General features: G+C 38.7%; 2 protein-coding genes across 6 annotated transcripts in view; one reads left to right on the top strand and one right to left on the bottom strand.

Annotated features, from left to right (window-relative positions):
• LOC140223884 (uncharacterized) overlaps nt 1-13,855 on the bottom strand; it is a 526,084-nt gene that overhangs the window by 386,764 nt on the left and 125,465 nt on the right. The window lies entirely within an intron of this gene.
• Pgam5 (Phosphoglycerate mutase 5) overlaps nt 1-13,855 on the top strand; it is a 29,168-nt gene that overhangs the window by 10,799 nt on the left and 4,514 nt on the right. For 2 of the 5 annotated variants that reach the window (XM_019052754.2, XM_072296327.1), the window contains exons 2-4: nt 2,162-2,343; nt 5,007-5,221; nt 7,159-7,292. In XM_019052754.2, coding sequence (XP_018908299.1) covers nt 2,162-2,343; nt 5,007-5,221; nt 7,159-7,292 — 531 coding nt within the window. Of the gene's footprint in view, nt 1-2,161; nt 2,344-5,006; nt 5,222-7,158; nt 7,293-11,368; nt 11,862-13,855 lie in introns of those variants that run through there. The other 3 variants (XM_072296326.1, XM_019052757.2, XM_019052755.2) reach the window with 3 other exon arrangements.

Genomic DNA, 13,855 nt, shown 5'->3' with positions numbered 1-13,855 from the left:
TCGTCCTTTGTTTTGCTAAAAATTCAAAATCTGCCGAGATTTTTTACCTAATCAATGCGATCTATTGCATGCCAGTTCGATCACGTCACTTGAGCTTGACGAATCACCTCAAGGTATCTTGTGCTGAGCTGGCTAAGAAACTAAAGTAATAGTGCAAGGTTAGGTCCAGTTTGTCCATGGAAAAAAATAACCAGTCCATTATCGCATGTGCCCAGCCTGGGTTATGTCTTTGTTAGCATTAGAACGCAAACGCTGATTCCATCTTCCATCCTCTCCCCCCCCCCCCCCACTACAATCCTGTCTCTGCATTTCCACTACAATGGAAATCATTTATCATGGGTCTTGACAACAAGCATTAAGAACACCACCCAATTGTAGAGTCCCTTTATACCCAGAGTTAAGACAACTCACTTTTGGTTCGGCTGAAAGTGGCCTAAAAAAAAATCCAATTCTGATTGGTTCTCGCTCATGGAGGCCGAAACGAGTGCACCAAGATGGCGGTACCTCGAATGTGAACAAGAATAATGAAAATATCACCTAATTGTGGTTTATCAAGAGTAAATTGTCATTTCCATCGGTCCAAAATGAAAAGAGAATAAGAAATTATTCACAAACCAATCTCATTTTCTTTTTAATTGATCAATTTGTTGATGTTGTTGTTTTTGTGTGACAGACATCGCAGGATTCCTGATCCTTATCCCTCAATATCGTTCGTTTGGGTGCACTCGTTTCGGCCTCCATGGCCAGCCAAGGCCGGCTGCCAGTCAGCTGATAATCGAGTTGTCTTAACTCTGGGTATAAAGGGACTCTACCCAATTGGAATTTGTCCATACGGATTGGACTACTACGCAAGGCACACATTAAAGTATTAAGATACTTGATTTCTCCTCAAAATTTCATGTAAAACATTATTTGAGGGGCGAGGAGAAGAAGGCGCTTGAGTGCTGTTTTTGAAAAAATTGAGATCTTAATGATTTCAAGTGAAATTACAGTCCTACCTAATGCATATTCTGCGAAAAATATGCTCCCAAATTCCAATTTTCAAGCATCAAAAAGTCAGTATGAATTTTCTCTCCGACACGAGGATCCATTTAATTCGAAACTTGCAACAAAAGTATTTCTCGAATTATCAAAAACTGTGCTTACGTGCCTTGTCCTCCAAGATCCTCAAAGTGTGTTGTTCAAAGTGTTAACAATTATTGTTTTTGTCTTGCAAACTGGGAATGTCTATTTAATATGTATAACCAATCCAAATGCTGCTATTGACTACCTTTATTCTGTGCTGAATGATGCAATTTATAGCTCTGTACCACTGAACATGCGCACTGTTAGATCACTCATCCACACCAGTAAATCTCATGGATGAGCTATGTTGTTTGTTGAATTATATTTTGTACCGTAAACTGAGAAAAAAATAAAGGATTGAATGGAATAGCAAGTCAAAGTTTCCTGCATGGTTTTCGCAGGACTTGATTTGCATGGTCAAGCTAAAGAATAGGTTAGCTGTTAAGAAGAAAATGTCCAAACACTGTTTAAATAGGTTCAAGGAACTCAGATCTGAAATAAAAAAGAGCATCTAATACAGCGTCCAAAATGTACATGGTTAAGTTGCAAGCTAATGTAAAAACAAATGTCAAAACATTTTAAAATTACTTGAGTAGCAGAAGAAAGACGTCTGTGTTGATAGGTAAATTGACGCTGTATGGAGTTAGATATCTTCGTGTTCACTTAGAACAAGGTTTTGCAGATCACTTTTCTTTGGTATCTGTTTCGCATGAAACAGAAGTTACCAGCATTCGGAATGATAATCTCGCAAACAAGGTACCAGCTATGCATAATAGTGACAATGAGCACCCAGAAGTACATATGTTCATCTGACATAGTTTTAACAGTGCAGATGCTTGACGAGTGAAACCTCCCAGGCGTTGCCACTGTGGAACGTCTGGATTGTCTTGCCTTGCCTTGCCTATCAACACAAGGCTGTCCCTATTCCTTGTTCAGTGAGTCTTGATAAAAAATGTCATAGTTTTCAGTCAAGAAAGGTTAAATTAAAAGACCCGGGTTGAGTTCCTCAAATAGGTGAATTCTCACTCTATCACAATAATCCTTGTGTGTTAGCTTGTTTCGGAGCCGTATTAATGTTCTGCTTTATCTTTTCAAGGCGTGACCCGGCCAGTCTAGTAAATCCTCTGAAAAAAAATGGCGATCCTGCAAAGGATAACAAGTACAATGAGGAGTTAGAGAAGCTTAAATCAAAAGCAACCAGGCATTTAATTCTCATCAGGCATGGTCAATACTATCTCAGTGGCAAAACAGATCAGGAGAGAGTGCTGACACCTCTTGGTATGTCTTAAGTTGTACAACTTCTTCATTGAAACAAATTGCTCCCTCCGTTTGAACAGAATTTGTCCACTTTGTGGCCCTGCAAGAAACTCACACTCTTATCGTGAAAAATCAAACCATGCCAACAACTAGAGGCTGTCTTTTTAGGTGCGTAAACACAGTATACTGCCTAATGCACCTGTCTGATCAAGTTCCCCGAGCCCTTCTGAGTAACAGTGTTGCAGGCTAGCTGTGATATTTGTTATGCTTGCCCACAAGCTAATATTGCTTCAGTCATTTATTTTGTTGCTTTCTTGCAAATCTACGGACTTATTGGTATTAAATACTGAAGATGAATGGGCAACGTTAGGTATTCAATTTTTTTAAGAGCTTTAAAATGATAGGAAAAAACAATCAAAAATATTGGAAGCTTAGCCTATCAAAACACAAGGAAATAAATGTGATAAAATTGTAATGCCACTATAAGGCTATCCACCCCAATTCCTTAAAGGCAAATTACAGGCGACAATCCAGTAAGCTAAGCCCTGTTTGGGTGAATATTTAATCAGGACTTCATTTTCTTATTGGTTCCTTCACCATCAAAGCAGCACAAATAAAAATAATTTAAGCTTTACTAGGTCACAGTGTCTTTTTCTGAATGTTTAAACAAAGTTTCTCTTGAATTGCCTCAAGAATTTGAAATTGGTAGGAAGAAGCCAAAGCCCCTCAATTCTTCATTCCTTGCCAGATCCCTCAAGAACCGCTCCATTGTTGTTATGGTTCTTTTCTTTCTTACAGCCATTTTTTTCTCTCTTTTTTTGGCTTCTATTCCTTCTATGATAGACTGGGAATCTACAGCCATCTATAGACTTGTATGGTTACAAAGCGAGATAAAAATAGAAGAAGTAGGGAATTTTTTTTTTTTTGGTACCTATATATGCCAAGGGTATATTAGGGAGTTAGGGAAAGAGATAGAAGAATAAAGTGTCCCTATACCAGCTTCACGCTAAGAGGCTCGACATAGCGACTTTCTACAGCCCAGTTGACTGAGCCGTGGAAAACTAACCTAAAGCGAATTTTATTTAGAGGTTCGGCACTACTTTTGTGCTTGAACCTCCGAGCTGCCATTTTATTTCAGTTCGAAACTTCCGATTCGGTGACAAATGAATCGCAACGTTGGTGCGTGATTTTGGTACTACCTCGCGAGGTGGTTCTGAAAGAGGTTCGATTCATTGAAAACCAACGGATCTGATTGGTCGAATCTGGTAGCAACGGTGTACACCAGTGGTGGTGATTGATGAGACAAACCGGGGTAGAACTTCCCAAAGAGGCTCAGAACATAAAATCAAATTCGCTTCAAGGGAACAATCAGGGCAGATTAGTTAAGTAGGGGTTTGAGAGGTTGCAGGGCTCTTACAGCCTCCATATAAAGTATAAGTAAATCCAAACAGAATAAAAAACCTGAAGAATTTAAAAAAACGGAAAATTAACAAATATTAATTAAATATATAAAAATAATAAAGAAGATCTGGAATAATCCTCATCAAGGGATCTCAAAGCCCGAAAAGGGTAAAAATCTTTTGTATTTTTGAGAAAATCCTGAAATACAGGGTGTTAGAAAAGTCTTCCCACCTCAAACTTTTTACCTAATTGAGGTAAAGATTTGAAACATAGAGGACGTTCCTAGGTCCAAAGGAGCTACTTCTTGATCCCCTTAAAATTTCCAGGGGGCAACCTGGGGGGAGGAGGGCCAAATTTTTTTCAAATGGAAAGACCCCCTTCGTGGCTCTCGTTCGGAAGAGCATAAAAAAAAGATAATTTTTCGTGCAAACCTGAAGTCATTATCTTAAACCATCTCAAAATGGTCGCAAATTGGCGCCTCGGCTATTTACACATGGATTTCCCTAAAGTTCGGTAGGTATCTGACAGTAGTTCTGCACAAGAATAACGAATTTTACATTAGATTTTTGAAAATAAAACCTAATTTTTCTAAACGGCGGCCGGTTAAGGTTCAAAGTGGCCGAAAATTGTCAAACTAGATTTTTTGACGATGAAATCGCCTGAATCTCGGTATTTGGGGGGTATTTTGGTACAAGTAAAACGAATTTGACGTAAGATTCAATCGCTGAAATCAAGTTCGTCAATTTTTGGCCATTTTGATTTGTTTCAATTATCTTAACGTCAAATTCGCTTTTCTCGTGCAGAAATATCACCAGATACCAAGCTTCAGGGAAATCCATGTGCATATAGCCGAAGTGCAAATTTTTGGCCATTTTGAACTTTAACCGGTCGCCATTTTGAAACGGTTTAAGATAATGACTTCGGGTTTGCACAGAAAATTTTCTTTTTTTTATGTTCTTTCAAACGAGATACCACAAAGGGTGTCTTTCTATTTGAAAAAAAATATTAGGGCCCGTCCCCTTTCCATCCAAAGGGGGCACCCTGAGAATTCTAGGGGGGTTTAAAAGCATCTCCCTTTGACCTAGGAACGTCCTCCAAGTTTCAAATCTCTTCAATAGGTAACAAGTAAGAAGGGGGGGGGGGGGTCTTCTCTAACATCCTGTACCGACTCTAAATCTTATTGTTTAACATAATGAGAGCTAGGTTTGCATCATATCTTTAAATGAATGAGGCCTCTCTCACTTATCTGTGTAATAAATGATGGTACCATTCTTTCCATTCAGGGCGGCGACAAGCTGAATTAACAGGTTCCAGGCTTCAGGCCTTAAACTTGCCCTATAATTCTATTATCCACTCATCGATGCAGCGTGCCATAGAAACTGCAACAATTATTCACAAATTTTTGCCGGATGTTCCTATGAGTAGTTGTTCAATGCTTGAAGAAGGTGCTCCGTATCCTCCAGAACCGCAAGTCTCTCACTGGAAACCTGAAGCAGTGGTGAGCATCAGTGTCTTCACTCCAAACTATTTGTCCTTTTTGCCACAAGTTCAGGTCACTTATGATTCTGACCTAAGTCTGTCTGATTTTTCTTCCGTGTCCAGAGTAACAAAAAAAATAACCTCGCTGATAAGATAAATATTCACATACACAAACTCAAATAATTTTCAACTTCATTGCTTTGTCAGTGCCTGAATTAAAGTCATCCCCAGTGCTGATGGATTTAATTACTTGCGTGAGTATACTTGCACCATTATTTTAATTTTAAATTATTCATTTCTAAAGCTCAGCTTTTCTAGTATGTAAGTAGATTTAGGCCGGGCGGTATCTGGCGATTATCCGGATTGCCGAATTCCGCATATCCAGCTCCGGCCGGATGCGATTTTCGCGGGTATCCATATCCGGCTGGATAATTGCGCTATCCGGTTTTTGGACCCATCGGATTGTACTTTTCGGCCATGAAAATTACGGGAAATTGTTGGTGATATTTTGGCGCTTTTCGGCTCACTTCGACTAGTCATGGTTAGTGTTCAACTTTTCGAAACTTGTCATTACCGGAATTAAGTACATTTTCCGCGAATCAACACGATTGCAACGTAATCCTTAGTCCCTTACGGCTGCGTGTTTCAATTTCAAAGGCGAAGAATGCAGATAGAAGAGGAAAAAAACAATTCCACTAACAGATGAACAAGTTCCCCGTTGGTAACATTTTTAGTCCAAGCATAAATCCGCAAGTATCGTAATCTCGCAGTACGCAGTTTGTCATTGCTGTATCGAATCAAAGGCCAATAAACCGTGCAGAGGGAAACCGTGAAACTCACAACTAAAATTTTCATCCCAAATTTTGCACAAAAACATTCAAAATAAAAACAGAAATAAAATAAGTGTAACGAAGTTTCATTAAACGTTTATAAGTTCCAGAATTCGTTCTCTCCTTACAGCTGGTTAGATGGGTCGAATCCAGAAGACTTCTAATTTTAATGACTGTAACAGAAACAAGGTTTGGGGTTGGGAGAAAGTTCTCGAATTCTACTTTCTGTTGATGGAGTAGATTTAAGAACTTTCTGTCAACCCAAAGTGCTCGTTTTCCCCTGACTCGTCGGTTCATCCGGCCTCTTCTGCGGAGTGTGCTGCACCCATCAAGTAAATAACGGCATTAATTTGACTTTACTTTAATGTATGTAGTTGGGAGGAATCATATTAACCGATTCTACACGGAATGAAAACCCAGCACTGAAAGTTTTGGAACGCGACTCGAGACATTTTGACGAATTTTAAATCGTAAATCTGGCAACACCGCAATTTGAAATTATTTAAATGAGACTTTCCCAATTGGAAACTCTTAGACTGCACATTTCTTGTAAGATTTTGGAGGATATCGAACCTCGAAACCTTCATTTTACCATCAAATTCGATATTTTGGAGTCCGCAACTGAGCAATGGTGCCACAGGGGCAAAAACCTTGCACGGGCATGAAAATTTCAGGAAATTTGCATCTTATACTAGGTAATAACATACAAAAAATTCAGATCAGTCTAGGCAAGTATAAGGGAAGGGGGTTCAATATGTTGCCCTTAAGCCAGTTTTGCTACTTTACCCTTAATAAACCACAAAAGTGCGTTTATATTTCCAGGAGCTCCAATGATCTATTTCGAAATTGCCCAAAAAAACCCGTCACGGAAACTACCCTCCACCTTCATCTTGAATTTTTGATGCACATACAAAGTTTATTAAAAGTTGATTCAGGGGCTTGATGTCTGGATTCCATAATTAATTTATTCCAATACATAGCAGCTTTATTTATTCCACCTGAAGATTCTGAAAAGCTTGTTTGCGCAAAATGTTTTTGTTTACCTACCGCGTATTCAAACACACCATGTTTAGCTACTTTCCTGTCTTTTTCTCTTTCTACCCTCTGAAGTAATTCTTTTTTTTAGCAGTTTTTACGGGATGGTGCGCGCATAGAAGCTGCATTTCGTAAATACTTCCACCGTGCTCCACCCAGTCAGAAAGAGGACAGTTATGAGATAATCGTTTGCCATGCTAATGTGATCCGTTACTTTGTCTGCAGGTATGTTTTTTCATTCTTCATATGTAAAGTAGTATGAGTCTCAGGTTGATTCCTAAAAAGTAATCCTGAGAATAATTTTAATCATCACAGACATGCAATATACTCATAGCAAAGTCTAATCACAAAGACTGTCTCAGTCTATCTTTGAGAGAATTTATCCTGGAAAAAGATAGTCTGATTGCCTTAAATTTGCGTCACTGAGAATCCTCACTCAAGCCGCAGATATGTTGAATATCCTCTTTATTCTCTGCGTTTTTATCTTGGTTTTGAGCATGGTGTCCACTCTCCAGGACTGGAGAAAACCGGGATTCATCAGGGAATGAAAAATTTCAGTGAAATTTGTTTCAGCAACTAGGAATCTTTTCTTTGAACCATTTTGTTTAAAAATTGTGTGGAAATTTCAAGTACTTATTGTTATTAAGGTTTATTTTATTGCGTCTGAGCCACCATTATTGAACCACCTTTTGAATGACGCATTTGAATTTTCAAATCATCAGACTAATAGGGAATCTTTCATCGACTAGATGATATAAACATCTGGAATGTTTTTGGAGTAAAACATTTGAACGTATGCTGAAGAATCTAGTAAAAGATGAATGATTTTTGGAACTCAAGAATGTCATATGGTATTTCTCAAGAGAATCCCGACAAAGTGAGTTGCCGGATGCCGTTAGGTTAGGTTAGGTTATCGGCTCCCGATAAATTATCGACATTCTGCTCAATGGACAAGTTCGTGTAAAATTAATGTTTTTATTTAATTTCGGATTTTTAAAATTACTTGGTATTTTGTGAAGTAATTAGTGAGCACTGAACACTTGAAGGAGAGTTATGCCCGACAAGAAGAGTGCAGCGGGCATGTTGCGGACGGCCGGCGCGGCGCGGCCGGCGGCGCTTATGAAATTCTCCCCTGTGCTCTGTTGGGGAGCCTAGAAAGGGGGACAAAATTTGAAATTCCCGCCAATGAAAAAAGCGGAAATTTGAAGTTAGTGGGAAATGTTGAGTCTTGGTCTGTTGGTAGGGTAAGGTAAATGAATCGGGAGTATGCTTCTTTTCTACAGACCATCCAAAAGAGACAAAACGCTCTGCTCCGTTTTGTTTCAGTCCTGGCATTTTGAAATCTATGCCGATTCTCTCATTTAATTCTTATTGGTCCAATCGCTCCTGGCCAGAAGGAGATTGGACAAATGAGAGTTGAATATGAAAATCTCTCAATTATTTTTGGTTGTTCTATTGTCGAGGTGGGCCTAAGGGAGTTCGAAGCGCCCTCTGGGGGTAAGACCGCGTAGTGGCCAGGGGGCATAGCCCTCTAGTACAGGATAGCTGTACAACTACATGCAGGTATTCCAAGTCCATATGCGCATAGGTCCAGATGTAGTCGTCTTCCCTGCTCAAAGGTTGATTTTCATGAAGTTTGTATCTGAGGAAACGTGACATGGAAAAATGGAACAAGAATTGCTTTCGTGAGAAATTTCCTCGGCCATGGAATGGCTTTCACGAACAATTTTCGGGGGGGGGGGGGGGAGAGAGAGGGATAGCGGACCCCAATTTTTTTTTTCAAATGGGAAGACCCTTATTGTGATGCCTTATTTGATAGAGCATAAAAAAAGAAAAAAAATTGCGCAAACCTTAAGTCAATAATTTAAAGTGTTACAAAATACTGGCCGATTAAAGTCCAAGATGCCTGTTTTATGCTCTTTCAAATGTCGTATCACAAGGGGGGTCTAAGGTCTTCCCATTTGAAAAAAAAAGGTGGGGTCCGTTGCCCCCCCTCCTTCCGATGGAGAGCTTCCCTGAAAATTGTAGGCGGACCAAAGTGTAGCTCCCTCTGACCTAGGAACATTCCCCAAGTTTCATATGTTAACCTCAGTTAGGTAAGAAAATGGAGGGGGTGGAAGGGACTTTTAGGTCAGTCTGTATGCTTTTAAGATCAAAGTTTCATCAACTGTAGACTTTATTTAAATGGGAGAGATAAATTTTTACCCGCATTCTATTGGAGAGCAAGCACAATTTTTTTCAAACTTGCAGAATTTCTCTTCCAAACGAATTTACTTGACATAACCTGTCATATAGTCGAAGATTTTCTACACTTTGAAGGTGATTCTTTTGCAAAATTAAGCGCTTTTCTCCTTAGAACCTGTGCAGTTATTTGCTCGGATCCACTTCTTTGGCAGAATAAGGCAATTTTTGACCATGAAAAGCGAGGGCGAGGGGAGAAGCAAGGGGACACCCCTGTGACTTATGAATGAATTGGAATAGTCTTGAGATTCGACTTATTGGGGGATACAGCAGTTACCGTTAGAAAAGTCGACTTTTCCATCATTTTTGAACATTTTCGGCCAATTCCTTTTTCTTTTAGGTCGTTAACGGATTGAAGAGTATCATTAAATGTTGATAAAGTGACTTTATACACTTTGAGGTTGAACTAGAAAAGACATATCGATAATTGAAGTCTAGAGATTCTTTGATGAATGGGTTAAAAATCGTCTTATTTTTACCAATTTTTGACCTTTTATGGCCTATTTGAATTTTTTTAGGCCCTTAGTCATCCAATATCAATTGAAAAAAGTATATCACCCTAAAATATATATATTCTAAGCTTGATATATAAAAGAATGTAAAATCAGAGGGACTGTTTTTGGATAGTTCAGTTCGAACATTGAGTGGCAATAAAATAGCAAATTTTGAAAAACCCTAAATTATGGCCTTTCAAATCATTTTAGCTCAATTTTGATGGCATGTTTAGAATCTACATAAAAATTTGTTTCAGAAACACTCTTTACAAGTACGGATTGATACAGAGTCTCGCTATGGAGAGTTAAAGAGAGGATAGTCGAGAAAATGAGAATTGCCAAAACAGGCTTTTTTGAATATCGGTAAAATTCAATTCATCTTTAGGGGTCGATATCTCGTGAACAGGGCGTCGGATGGGAAAAGTCATGAAATCAGTTCCTTAGAATGATGTAAAGGCCCCGTGTACCAATTTTCAGCCAAATTGAAGGGGCTAAGGTACCAGGCCTGGTTGAGTTGACGTGGATTGACCCTTTGAAGAAAACCAAAATTTTCAAAATGGCCGAAAATTGGTTTTCTTTTTTAGAAATCTAACTTCAAATTTGTTAATGTCACGCCAAAATACCCGTAGGTTCTAAGTTTTAGGCAGATCCATCAGCATAAAACCGAGTTGGCAATTTTAAACTTAAAGCGGTCGCCATTTTGAAAATTTCTGTTTTTTCGAAAATCTGACGTCACATTCGTTTTTCTCGTGGCAAAATTCTGCCAGATCCACTTTTTCGCGCAAATTCATCGACATGAAATCGGTGTCAATTTTCAGCCATCTTGAACTTTAAGTGGCCGTTATTATGAAACACTTTGAGGTATTGGCTTCAGGTTTGCACGATCATTTTCCTTTTTTAATGCTCTTTGGAATGAGGTATTACAAGGGGGTTCTTCCCATTTGAAAAAAAAGTTGGGGTCTGTTGCCCCTCCAAGGGGGCCCCCGTAAAATTTTAGGGAGGCCAAAAAGTAGCTCCTTTTGACTTAGGAACATCCCCCAAGTTTCAAATATTTACCTCAATTAGGTGAACAATTACAGGGAATGGAAGGGACTTTTGGATCACCCTCTATATTCTTTAAACGATTATTTTCGGAATAATCCCATGCTTATGGTCCATTACTTTCCAAGCAGCTATTTAAGTTTAAAAAAAAAAAAAAACCGGTTTTCCTGTCAAAGAACCTTTTGCCAAAAATTGTGTTAAAATGAGAAATTCCTAAGGCATTGGTCAGAATGCACTTATCACAGTTTTTGTAACTGTGCTTTTTCATAATTTTGAAAAAATATTAGCTTTAGAGAAGGAGAATGGAGGGAGAGGAGCGTTTAAATAATATTTTGGAGAGGAACACTGTAAACATAATACAGCCACATGACTTTCACTGTTGTAGACCTCCGCAGTTGCGTAGGAATCTAGTATACTCTCCGCTCTCCTTGGCTTATTGCACAAACGCCCAACCAACACAATTCGCTCTCATTAATGTTGCTGACTTAATGCCTTACTGAACCAATCCATCCACGTCTGTTTCAGAGCTCTACAATTCCCCCCTGAGGGTTGGCTCCGCATTCTTCTTTGCAATGCTAGCATCAGCATGATAAACATTTCATCATCTGGGAGAGTATCTATTAGTACTTTGGGAGATGTGGGATTTATGCCTATTGAGTCGATCTCGCATACTTAGAAGGGGTTTTTTTAAAATTGATTTGGACGCAAATGTGATGGAAATAGCCTACTAGTCACTTGAACTGTATCCAAGCAGTTACCCTAGCAGGTCAATTTTTTTCCCTGTGTTGTACAAGAGTGTTTCAGTTGAATCACAAAATTTCCACAGGACTGTCATGCCTAGCAGCCATACTAATCCATATAATTTTACTATCATGAGGATGATTTAATTAGTTCTACTAATTTTGATTGGAGAGTATTTCCAATTCACACCAGTTTATTAAGTCAGTCTTGAATTCAACTAGTGCGAATGATAAGGCTATCAATTATTCATTCAATAAATACATTTGTAAGCTACAAACTTTGAGTTTCCTTTTTTCTCCTGCATCGATGTCTAATCTTGTAAAAGTATTTTTGAAACATGAAAGGCTCCGTGTTTTTACTGCTGGTTAATATTTTTTTATTCAATTATTAATGAGTGAAAAATAATGGAAAGTAGTGTGTGTTGAGAATTAATTTCAGTTTTTCTGGATGGTTCTATTGCTTCCTTTCCATACTTTGCATTTCATTCCTCAATCTTATCACTTGCGGTGTGTGGCTAAAATATAGATACCTGTTCATATCTTGAAGAAAAGTTATAGATATTGACACGAAGTGTGGAATGATCCTCCTCCAATCTCAGTTGCGGGAGGCAAACACGCACACACCCTCACACACACCCCTTCTGCCCAGAAGTGAGCCAAAAAACAGCCTTTTATTGAAAAACAAAACGAAATGGTGCATAAAAATTGTTTAAATGGGTCTTTTTGGGGGAGATTTCTTTCAGGCTTTGCCCTTTGGTTTCGTGATGAATCCTTTTCTGATTGATAGTGGGGTTTTGCTTCACCGTAATTTTTAAGCTGGACAGAAATAGTTTAAAGTCTTTCCTTTTGAAATCTGAACTTATCTGTAGTAGTTTGAGGTGGGTAAATGAGCTTTAGGATCTCTGGATTCAGAAATGCCAGAAACGTAGCTGCGTCTAGCATTTCAACAGTTTTATTAATTTTTCAAGGGAACTCGGCAAACATGCCGCAAATCTACCTTTGACCTAAGAGACAATTTTCAAAACAGATTCAGAGGAAAGATTTGTTACCGGCATTGGAGGGGGAAGCTCAACTTTCTACCCAGAAAATTAGGCCGCTCGTTTCTAGAGATCCTTTTCATAGTAAAAAAAGGTGTAAAAAATATTTTCCTGAAGGATGTTTTTTTTTTGCCTGCACAGAGCCTTTGGGGAGGTCCATAAACACAATTTTAGCTAATTTTCTGCGATATTCACCAATCTTTTTAACTGACTTCTGGCTAGCACCTACAGAATGAGGAATCGGATTTTTGGAGACCCTTTTTACAGTTTATTATGAGGTTGTAACGATTATTTTTGAGGGCAAGTCTTTAGAGCGGAATGGTGTGTCGAAAATCACAAATTCCATCAAAAATTCCGAGAAATTCTGCTGATTTTTTTCACAACTCAAATGGTATTGATAAAAGTTTTGCTTCAGTTTCTAGTGATAAATTTCAAAGTAACTTGCTTGGGTATATTTACAGAAAAGGTTGTCTTCTAACTCCTCCTGAACATATTTTACTCTGAAAAAGACAAAATTTACTGTCCATTTTGTCAAAGCAGTTTGATTCCTTCAGTGGGCTCACTAAAAAATAACAACTTCTTTTGTCAGTTGGCTTCCGGAAGCAAAGATTTAAACAGCAAACCTTCGGAAGGCAAGTCTCAGCCGAGTTCGCAGGGAAAAAACTGACGTACTTTTCAAATTTCCTTTTTTTGTGTTGTAACAGGCCGCCATCTCGGAACGGTGTTAGATTGTGAAAGGTATCATTCTTTCACAGTGTAGTGTTCCCTGAGTTCCTGTTTGAAATTTTCAAGTTATCACCTGCTCCTTATCTCCTGAAGGAAGGGGTCCTTTATGTAGGCCTACTCATTTCGACTCAATCCTAAAATTTAAGAGAAAGGGGGGGGGTTTCCTCCTTTCATGTAGGGAAAAGTTTACTCAGGTAAAAAGAGTAACTATCCCCGAAAATCGAGGATGAAATGACTCCAAATTCTGTCTACCTTGACTTACCTATGGGGTTTTAATACATAAACGAGGAAAAACCCTTTTGTTTGTTGATTCTCTGCCAAGGAAAAAAGCTGTTTAACCGAGCCGCCTTAGCTTCGTAGAGAAGCCGGGGAAGGAGCGATTCTTAACTCTTTTTCCGACCCAGAAATCGTCGTGAAGAGCCAAAAATCCAGTCTGTAATTGATTCATCTTATCTTCAGGTATCCATCAAGATAAAAAAAATGAGTTTAGTCGGAAAACTCGATTTTTC

Source organism: Bemisia tabaci, chromosome 2, assembly GCF_918797505.1.
Source record: "Bemisia tabaci chromosome 2, PGI_BMITA_v3".
NCBI lineage: Eukaryota > Metazoa > Arthropoda > Insecta > Hemiptera > Aleyrodidae > Bemisia > Bemisia tabaci.
This window is presented reverse-complemented; position numbering and strand designations above follow the sequence as displayed.